Source organism: Myotis davidii, unplaced genomic scaffold (assembly GCF_000327345.1).
Source record: "Myotis davidii unplaced genomic scaffold, ASM32734v1 scaffold945, whole genome shotgun sequence".
Taxonomy (NCBI): domain Eukaryota; kingdom Metazoa; phylum Chordata; class Mammalia; order Chiroptera; family Vespertilionidae; genus Myotis; species Myotis davidii.
This window is the reverse complement of record NW_006296434.1, coordinates 1012880-1024372: the sequence shown is the minus strand read 5'-3', so window position 1 is coordinate 1024372 and position 11493 is coordinate 1012880. Positions and strand designations below refer to the sequence as shown.

The window sequence follows — 11493 nt, the reverse complement described above, 5'->3', positions numbered from 1 at the left end:
AGAAAGAGAGAGGAAGGGAGGGGAGAGAGAGAGAGAGAGAGAGAGAGAGAGAGAGAGAGAGAGAGAGAGAGAAACATCAGTGGGAGACACATCAACTGGTTGCCTCCCGCATGTGCCCTGGCCAGGGCCAAGGATTGAAACGCAACCCAAGTACATGTCCTTGACCGGGACTCAAATCCGTGATCCTCCAGTGGGCTGACTCTCTAGCACTGAGACAAACCGACTAGGACGACACTTGCATATTTTATACTGTGCTGTTACAAAACCTCTTCTTCCCCTGAAACAGGAAACTCCTTGGGAGCACACTCTACACATTTTGTGCTTAGTGGTCAGTTGGGGGATATACAGAAACTTAGGGCACCAAGAAGACACTTAATGCATATTTTTTCATTGTCCTGAGAACTGAGTCCTATTTTTGCTGAACAGCCCACAGCAGGCCCTGACAGACCACATGTTCAAAGATCCCCATTATACGCAAGATCTTTTCGTTCAATCTATTGAAAACGGAAGATGATGGAAACCAAAATTTTGGGCAATGCAAACTCCACTTTGGAACAAATATGCCATGTACCCCAAAATACAATAAAACTTTGCTCATGCCACGTGATACATCAAAACACAGAAAGCATGCAACACAACGTGAGTGCCTACAGCCCAACAGCCTGCACGTCTTAAACTTCCTCCCCGTCCGAGCCACACCTGAGCAGGTACAATGGAGGAACCGGGCCTCAAACAGATTCCTGGCAACGTGGCTCACATGTACCGACCTAATCTGTGTGTTAACAGATGCCATTAGATGAGCAGTTCCATCTCACTTTCCTCCCTACTCCTTCTCTCCTGGGCATTAGAAAGCCTTAGGTACGGAATGGGAGGCTACGCACAAACTAAGTCTAAATTTTCTAAGCTCATTGGCACCAAAAAGCAAAAGCAAATGGAGAACTGAAGAGCTTCCCCTGGGAAGCACTCACAGCGGTGCTATGGGCTCCGGGCACCCATGGTTTCTGCTCACACTCGAGTTCCGGGGCCAGGAGCATTGCATTCCCAACGGCCTGGGCCCCTCGTTATTCCATGAGCATTCTCCGAAACAACTGTTGGCAAAATGCCCCAAATTTACTAGTTTTTCCTACTTTTTAAAATCATTGGCAAAGATAGAACTTTCCAAAAATAAAAACAAACCCAAAACATTCATTTACTGAGTATTTTTATCTCAAATGTATCAGATGCATTCAGATATAAGAAGTAAAGCAGTTGCCCTGACCGGTTTGGCTCAGTGGATAGAGCGTCGGCCTGCGGACTGAAGGGTCCCGGGTTTGATTCTGGTCAAGGGCATGTGCCTTGGTTGCGGGGACATCCCCAGAGGGGGGTGTGCAGGAGGCAGCTGATCGATGTTTCTCTCTCATCGATGTTTCTAACTCTTTATCCCTCTCCCTTCCTCTCTGTAAAAAAGTCAATAAAATATATATATATTTTAAAAAGAACTAAAGCAGTCTGTTAATAAAGGAGCTGACTCTGTCCTGAAACAGTTATAAAACATTAGTTTTTCCTGCTGCAATAAGTCTGCATGAACCGCCATCACCTCCAGGGTCAAGAGCATCTGTTCCCACGAGTCCATGTGCCATGTCACAGAACTTATCCTACCACCGTGGGAGCACTGCTTTGAAAGTCTCTCTACTCCTTGCATTTCACTCCCTGAAGGAGCGACTGTCCATCCTCTTCCGCTCTACGACAGCAGAAATGAGTGAAAACAGAGTGGTTCTGAGTGCGAGTTCTGAGTGTGAGTTCTGCACTCTGAATTGCTGGGTTTCAAACTGGGCTCCGACTGCACATGGATTAATGACTCTTCCTGCGGCCCAGTTTCCTCACATGTCAAATTAAGATAATAATGCACTTCCCCCATTGGGATCCCTAGAGAGCTTATAGCTGTACCCAATACATGTTAAATGTGCAATAAATATCAGCTATCATTATAATGCCTAGCATAGTCTCTGAGCGCTTAATAAATATTTGTTAAGTGAATGAATAAATAAATACAGACTTACCATCAAAGTACAGTTCTTACAGTCAAGGCCTTCCAGTTATATTTTGCTAAGTGTTTTACAAATACAGTCAAAAGAAAATATGAAGAATAAATTTTAGGAAGTAGGGTAATTAAAATTATTGGGGGGGGTAAAGGAAAATGTAAAGGAAAGTTTAATAAATTATACTAAGTGAAATGAACATTCAGGATAGCACTTAAACTAAGATATTCACTTTATACTTCAGAAAAGTAAAAACAACTTTTCCTCCCTAAGTAACTTTGTATCATTTAAAATGAGCCTTAGCCTGCATCATTGCTTAAACAGGGACTATAATTATTAGTGAGTGATAAAATTAATTTAGCACATCATAACTAACATCCTCATACTGAAATGCAATTAGGTTAGAAAGTGCTCCGCACATGGTACAGTATTGCTTCATGAAGGTTTTTTTTTTATCTTCCATGAAGGCTTTGCTTTAGAAATATACACATAAAGATATAAATGGAAATGAGATCGAGTTCAAGGTAGACATACAATACGCAGGTGCGGCCACGTGTGTGCATGTGTGTACCAGCTCCCGCGATAAAAAGTTTCTTACAGGGTGTTTCAGTCAGAGCAGTTTGAAAGCAAATGCTGGCCCAGCCAGCGTGACTCACTGGTTGAGCATCGACCTGTGAACCAGGTCACGATTCAATTCCCAGTCAGGGCACATGCCCGGGTTGCAGGCTCAATCCCCAGTAGGGAGCATGCAGAAGGCAGCTGATGAATGATTCTCTCTCATCATTGATATTTCTATTCTACCTCTCTTTTCCTCTCCCTTCCTCCCTGAAATCAATAAAAATATAATTAAAAAGAAAAGAAAGTCAATGCTATAGTCTGCACTTTGGCACAAAACTTGTAGATAAAATTTAAGCAACCTTGAAATTTCCACCTGACTTTGAATTGATTCAGTTATATTTTTCTCACAGCATTTCTGGTCTTTAAATTTAATTCACTTTATTTGAACAAACATGCACTTAACCACAGGCCAAATGGTCACCCTTTCACTCAATGGCCAGGGCAAGAATACTTGTGTATTTATTTTATTACTTTAAATAAGCAATGGCGAAAAGTACATAAATAGTGGGATCTAAAGCTAGTGTTTCCTGGTGTGTCTTCTACAAAAATTCTACTTTAATTATAAACATCACCCTGAATTTGGGGAGAGCAGTTCCATAATAAAACAAGAGGCCTTCACACTGAACGTGCAGGTCTCCACTGAGACACTCACTGGGGGTGAAAGAAAGTCCTGATTGAGGACAAAGACGCCTTATTTGTGTGAAATGAGTCCATCCTTCCTTGTTAGGGAATAGTGACAAAAGTTTATAAAACCATTGCCAAAAGGCAGTCTTTTTTGGTAAAAATGGTGAAACCTGCATTTTCTGTAATTAGCTCATAACTAATTTTATTTTATTTTAATCCTCACCCAAGAATATTTTTCCATTGACATTTTTAGAGAGAGTAGAAGGGAGAGGGAGAGACACAGAGAAAGAAGCATTGATATAAGAGAGACACATCTATTGGTTGCCTCCCACACACACCCTGACTAGGGCCTGGGATTGAGTCTGCAACTGAGGTACATGCCCTTGACCAGAATCAAACCCAGGACCCTCCAGTCCGCGGGCCAATGCTCTATCCCCTGAGCCAAACCGGCTAGGGCTCCTAACTAATTTTAAGAACTTCTCACACTAGTTGGTGAACAGATAGACCATGGGCTATCTTGTGTTTCCTTTGGTACAAGTTCTGTGAGGGACAGAGGTAGAGGGGCGGTGAGGGGGACAGTGGGTGGGGAAGAGTCTTCCAGTTTTCCTTTATATAAATGATTCTATTTCAAGTGGACTGGGGACTGAGGAGAGAGTTGTGTATGTTCGAAAGCTTTGCCTCAACCTTCTCGTTACCCAGAGCACTAACAAAGCCAGCATCTTGCCCCGGCTTTTTGGCTGAAATTGCCTAGAAAGTGCTAATTAATGATACTCTTTCTGTGTACACACGAGGCACTACAGGAAGACCACTATCTACAGGGCCATCCTCAAGCCATCTAATAACTTGGAGACACTGCTATTCTGCAAGATATTAATATTATTATAATCTTTAAATCTATGAAGTCACGCCAGTGGTTCTGAAATGAAAGATTGCCTGTTTGATGAAACAAGCAGGGCCATCTTCTCCTACTTTATTAATTTAATGTTGAAATCAAAAGAAGGTGTATTATTTGCTTCCCAACTCAATAACATGTCCGTGCCTGATCTGTGGCATTTCATATTGACAGCCCATCGTTCAGAGGGTGGACTTCCTCTCCTGGCAGGTCCCCCTGTCGTTTTATAACCAGCTCACTGGACCATGGCGCCCAGACCCCCGGGTTTGCATTGTGTGTTATTCCTGTATGGCTCGCGGAGGGCCCTATCTTTACTGGAGACAAGAAAGGCTGATGACTGAGACCAGAGGTCTGCGGAGGATGAATTCTGAATATCTTGGAGGTCAAATTTTCTACCCATATAAACTGGATGTGTAACTAAATCATGCCTATCTTTGGCAAACAATATATATATAAATTAAACACAAGACTTAAAAAAGAGCTACTCATCCACCCCCCCCCCCAAAAAAAAAATGACTGGCAAAGACTGAAGCCAAGACTTCCAAACAGCCTCGCCAGCATGGCTCAGTGGTTGAGCATCAACCTACGACCAGGTCAGGGCACATGCCCAGATTGCATGCGGGCTTGATCGCCAGTGTGGGGCATGCAGGAGGCAGCCAATCAATGATTCTCTTATCATTGATGTTTCTATCTCTCTCTCCCTCTCTCTTCCTCTCTGAAATCAATAAAAGTATATATTTTAAGAAACAAAAAGACTTCCAAATATTTTGGTCGCTAAAATTTTCATCTTGTTACTACACATCTCTTCCTAATGCTAAAATTTTCATCTTATTACTACACATCTCTTCTTAATGGTGCCCCTTCAAAATATACTGGTCAGCAAGTCCTGAGGTATTTTAACCTTAATAACCTGAGTGTGCATATACCACAAACATGGTGCCAAGAAAGCATGAGAGCAAAATCCATGTCACTTCGCACGAAGACATTTGTATTTCCAGCCACTGACCTCACTGCCAACTTTCCTGATGCATCATTCAATCTAAATTTCCAATCTGCTGAAACGTTCTCTGGTTGCTGAGTGACTTCAGAAATCATATTTATAGCCTTGGCCTTCAGTTTCTTCAAATGATGTGGCTCTGATGCATAAACAGCAGATTTTTGGCAAAGTCTCATACAAAATAACAAGTAGTCAAATAAGGACGGGTCAACCAAGTGAGTTCCCTGAGGATTTTTTAAATCCTCTTCTCTATCAGATCAGACCAGGACAAGCTTTCTCCAGCCAGGCCTTGGACAAAAAGTCGAGAACCGGGCCACTCGGTGACTTTTCCATGGATCCAAAGAAGGAGCCAGTTACCAAATCAGGGGCCTTACGGTTACAGAAGAACCACACTGCCTGCAGAACAGACCTGTGCCTCTACTGAAGACGTGTTTCTAAGAGCTGGCTCAGGACAGCCACCTGAGACACAAAATGAGCCTGAACTTTCTGAGAATCAGCAAAAATCTTGTTTAAAAATGATACAAACGCCTCATAGCCGATTCTCTGCAGAAGGATGTCAGGTAAAGGGGCCAGTGGTGCAGAGAGGGGCCAAGGACCACAGGTAACTCCCTTTCCGGGCATTCTAACGCTCCTATCCGCACATGCGGGCATCCGTGCCAATGGACTCAGCCTAGTTCGGGTCAAAGCGTCCTCTTCTTCATTTAACAGATTTGCTCAGAAGGACGGTCTCAGAGGAGAAGCAATGTTAGTACGTGGGGGATTTCTAGACAAATGAATAAGTAGGTCATTGGATTTTTAACTAAATTAGAGAATAATTTATCTGTTAAGGAAGACTCACTATACATATTTTATGAAACTGTGCTACTCACAGGACAGTGGACATCCCACAAGCATTCTTTAAAAATATTAAGTCTTTTAAAATACTGTCATAAGCCTCTGACTAATGTTTTAAGTCCATAAAGTGACAAGGGGCAAAAGAATACGTGAGGTTAGGATTCATAATCAAACTGTCAAAAGGGAAAGATGTAAACACAGTAAGTAGCTAAGCAACTTATTCCATGTCCATAGCTCCAGAAAGCAAAGGTATGCCAGCACAAAAGTAAACTCAGAATATAGACAAGGGCAAATACATATGGAAAAAACACCTGACGGATAACTGGTCCTACTGCTTCTTGAAATTTTTGGTCTTGCATCCCTGACAGAGCCCTGGAGAAGGGGCGGGCCAAGGAGCAGAGTGACTCTGAAACTCACAGAAATCACATAACTCACCATGCAGACTCAGGAAGAATGGCTTTCATTTAAGTCAAATTTGGAAGATCTCATAGGAACTCAAAACTAATGTGTATCTGATTCACATTCTCTCTCTCTCAACCCCCAATATCTAATACCATAAGTAAATCTGACATCAATATCAGTCCACTGAGTTCAGGGGACTCAGTTTAAAATAACAATAACATCTTGCTTTAGATTTGGGAAGGTTGTAGGCTAAAATGAAAGGTAGGTTTCATTCAAACTTCTAATCCATGGCATAACCAAATGTCCACTAGGCTGGCCATGGCACTGATCTATCACCTGGGACTTACTAAGGAAGTGCTTCTGAGGGACATTGGTGGGGGACTAGGGGAAACAGCAGGACACGGGAGGGGAGAAACCCAAGCAAGGTCCCAGCCTCAGCCGATCCTGCAGAGAGAAAGAGCTCTGGGGAGGGAGTCACTCCTGAGTGTCCCTGCGACCGCAGGCACGTGAGCTGGGCTTCGTCTTCCTCCACCTGGCAGGCCTCGGGTTGGCATTGCCAGCCCCTTGCTGTTGGGAGCAGGCAAAATGCAGTGGCCTGAGCAGGATCCTTTGAGTTTTTCATCTGAGGGTCTTAAACATGAAAAGCTATTCTGATGTATAGTCACAAGTCCAGCATCATTTACGAATGCTGTGCATGTGATTTTGTTACACACACACACACACACACACACACACACACACACACACACAAGGTTTGTTCTTGGTCTAATCGTCAGGCACAAGTCCAGGTACATAAACTGTAGGCTGAAGAATTGCTTTTCGTTTAATTTGATAATACATGAATAATGAACATCACCAGCTATTTCAGGAAAATACTCAGTGGACTGAGGATACACTACGTATCAGTAAAGCAACTGAGGGCAAGACTGATCCGGCCCTAGGTGTCCATCAAAAAAACGCTTCTGATTCTTTTTGCTTTGGGGGAGGGGAGAGCTGGGATTCTTTTCTGTCCAAAGAGTAACAATTCTTTTATGTCATCATCTATAAAAGTTAATTTTATTTGCTTATTATAGCTGGCAAATTATTATATCACCCATAAACGTCTGATTCCACTCAAAAAAAGCCTCCGACTTGGAAAGTGCATGGTTGGCTTCATAGGGCATCGTACCCCCTACTTTCCACATAACAAGGCTGCTGGGGAAGCCCAGCTGTCCAGCCTCGCTGCTGGTGACTCCGTGCAAACAGCAAAAACAATCTGCCTGCTGACCTCCGGCATGAGTTCAGACTATGTCATTCTGTCAATACCATCTACCTTGATTAGGTTGGGCTTTATACACAACAGGTTATGATCCCAGAGGGATGAAAAGCTTTCCCAAATTAAAAGCAGAATTTTAAAAGGAAATACTCATACATTCCTAGGCAGTTTCCATTTGATATCCTCAAGGCTGGCCCATGAACCCCAGCTCATGTTGATTGAAAGTGAATGTTCCTTTCTGGGTGTAGCCATCTCACAAATTTAATGGCAGGAGGAAAAAAAGAAAATGTGTTCCATGCTTCAATTAGACCTTTTATAACTTGGCACTTGAAAGATGGCAATGCCAAAGAAAAATCATTAATCCATAAAAATAGACAAAAAGGACTGTGCCGCCGAAGACAGACCTCCCGGAGTTCGGCCCTGGCGGGGGGTTCCCTCACACCGGCCGGCCTGGCTTTTGTCTAGCCTCATTGTGTGTCTTCTCTCGGGCTTCGTGCTACTTGGACAAAAGGTAGACTGTATTTGGTTTTAAGTCCTAAATAATACAACCATGCTTTCAATTGTGTCCTTTGCCAAAGGAGCTGTATATAGAACCAGGCAATAAAATGTTGGCTAACCATGAAATGCCTATTCATGGGCATGGATGATACATGAAACAACTCGCACGCACACGCACGCACGCACACAGAGCTGCACATGCAGACTGAAAGATGCATCTTTCCACTTCGTATTTTGCAGCAGCGCCCAACAGCCTCGCTCAAAAGGACCAGAGCTTTTCATAATCACAAAGGCTGCCTGAGGTGAGGACCCAGAGTCACAAGAGAAACGTGAGGGAGTGATGTTTGGAACATGCGCAGACCTCTGTGAACGTCAAGACTCACTTTCAAATGATGTAAACAGACTCCATCAACAACAGAATGTATAAATTTGTTAAGAGTCAAGGGAGCAAGAAACGTCACCTCCCTGGGTCTCCTGCCATACTTAATCCGTCAGCACCCAGCCTCAAGCAGCCCACTGTCTCTTCCCTGCTCCCGCTCCCGGAGGCCGGCGTTGCTGAAGGCTGAGCAAGCCACAGGGGTTGCTTCTAGCACTAGTGCGTGCTGGTGAACTTCAGCCGAGAGCTCCAACTCCCTCACAAATCCTTCTATCGCAAACTGACTCCCGATCCCATTCAGACTGTCACCCTACTTCTGGCCTCCCTTTCAACACCAAATTTTGGAAACAGTAATTTGCAGCCCCTGCTTCTGTATCCTCAACAGTCCATCACTCCTTAACTCCTAAATTCTGCCTCCTGCCTTCACCACTCTAATAAAATTATACTTCAAAGTTTGCAAAGATCTCTACCAACCAATCACCCAATTTCATGGCACGGTTTCAAGCTTCTCCCTCCCAGACTTCTTTGGTTTCCATTCATAATGAAGTCTCCTGGAAACTTGACTCACGTCTTCCATCCGTCTCACTACCATTTCCCCATTCTTCCATCTCCACCTAACCCCAGCTCTCCTGGCATTTCTTCTGTCTCTTCCTTGTAGGAGCGGTGGTGATGGTTTCTTCCCCTCATTCCCCTGACTCTCTAAATCCCAGGCTCTGTAAATAAATTTCAAATCTCGTTCTCTAACCCTGACCACTCTTTTTAGCATCAACCTCCTATTTTTAACGACAACAACACATCTTCACTTAGGAAATCTGCCTGCACCTCCAAGTCAAAACAGCCCAATCCAAAACATCTCTTTCAATATCCTCCTTGATTCTCTAATTACAGCTTTATTCTCAATCACCAGGCTCACTCCTTGGCATTATCTTTAGTTCTTTCCTCTTTACCAGTCAAGTAGCTGCATTTTCTGTCAATGTTACTTCTGCAATGCTTCTCGACCACTCCATCACCATCAACCTAGTTAAAACTTCTACTCATTTCAGCTAGACACTCTGGCAGCCTTCTAAAATGACAGTCCTACCCTCTTGCTATCATGAGGGAAAAAGAAATCTTCCTAAGTCATCCAACTCTAATTATTGGATCATAGCACATTCCTACATTAAATCGTCAATGGCTTCCATGTGCCTATGACTTACCATGTGCCTCGTAAAGACTTACCATGTGCCTATGAAATAAAGTTCAAAGTTCTTAGCACGGCCCAAAGACTTTTTTTGATCGGTTCCCTCCAGATCAAAGCCTTACTATCTAGCTTTGCTATCAAGTACCAACTATTCTTATATGTTTGACTCAACAGTTTTCTCATGAATTCCTTTAGCCTGGAATATCCTCCTTCTACTTCTTTGCCTGTTAAACTTTACCTGTCCTTCAAGGTCTAACTCCCCAACATACTCAGGTCAGTTATTTATATATGTGCTGGCCCATGGTCTTTTATATTTGCACAGAGCTTAGATTCCTGCCTCACTTAAGCCCACTGCCCTCGTAAAGACTTAGCATGTTCATTCTACTGTAAGAATTCCTTACTCCCGCCTCCCCACGAACACCCGCTGCGACCACTGCTTCCTCTCTCCTATGCTATTCACCGCACTTCGTGTTTTACGTTTGTTATTTGGGCTCAATTATTTCTCACGACAAGGTCCTTAGCTCCTTGAGATTAACACTTTTTCCTTTGTTACTCAAACAAGGGTTAGATTAGTGGCTCTCAAAGGATGGTCCTCAGACCAGCAGCATCAGCATCACCTAACTAGAAACGCAAATGTCTGGGCCCCACGCCCAGACCTACTGAATCGGCAACTAGGAGGCCACACAATCTGTGTTTTAACAGCCTTCGGGCGATGCTGAAGCATCAGCACACACTGACGGAAAAGAATGTCTTACTTAAAGCACCCCTCCATAAAGAAGACACATATCAATAAACTGTTTATCTTCTGACCCTTTATAGTTACCTTAGAACATTATAAAATGAATAAATTAGCCATTGCTACCTTATCCATATCTTAAATCTAACTTGCGTGTTTTGAAGAGTTTATAAATTAATTAACGAAATTATAACATATAATGATACTTTGTTTATAAAGTTCAAAACCAAAGTAATAGATTGGGCATGCGTTAGTAGTTTTAAAATTACTTTTTAAAAAGACAGGGTAATGACAACCACAAAACTCAAGGTCAGCGTTACATCTGAGGAAAAGGTAGATGAGAAGATGAGGGAGGAGAGGAGCACACAGACCAAGTCACTGGTCATATCTGGGGTCCTGAGTTGGTGAGTTCAGTTATATTCACGGTGTTGCTGAAACTGACTCATTAGTTATAACTACGCATGGACGAATCGCGACAGTGGTTCATAAACTACGCAGTATTCATTCATCTAAATCTATGTGCTCTGAGAGCCAGGAAAGGTTTTTAAGAGATCAAAAAGAAAATGTGTCACAACGCCATCCCTAGTGTTCTTCTTAACCACCACCAGTTACCCTGCTCGGTGCTAACTGTACCTGTGTGCGGTTGAACGCCACTCTTGCAAAGACAGCTTGGGACACGCTGGCCCGCTTCAGCTCGTCTCTGACTTGCTGGTAGATATCGGGAGAGACTTCCACAGAGGAGTTGGTTGGCTCTGGCTTCACTGCTCTGGGGATGGGCGGATGGTTCAGGAACTGCTGGTTGATGGCCTGAGGGTGCTGGTGAGCCAGGAGGCGGCTCACGGCAATCTGCTGGTTTATCAGATGGGCCATGGCGATTTGCTGCCTGACAAGCTGTGGGCTCAGCTGCGGGGAGAGAAGCCCCGGGCTCATGATGGGCTGTAACGCGGGCACTTGGTTTCGGACTGGAGTGCTGTGGTGGATTTGGCTATGAGGAGACTGTTCGTTGGTTTTCCCCAAGGATGCCAGCTGATTCATATTTGGTAAATGCATTGGACGCTGGCCC

At 43.6% G+C, this 11493-nt stretch overlaps 1 protein-coding gene across 1 annotated transcript in view; it reads right to left on the bottom strand.

Moving 5' to 3' along the window:
* Window positions 1–11493, bottom strand: part of SATB2 (SATB homeobox 2) — a 156011-nt gene that overhangs the window by 56627 nt on the left and 87891 nt on the right. Inside the window, exon 7 of the mRNA XM_015569155.1 lies at window positions 11064–11486. Within this exon, the coding sequence (XP_015424641.1) occupies window positions 11064–11486 (423 nt within the window). The remainder of the gene's footprint in view (window positions 1–11063; window positions 11487–11493) is intronic.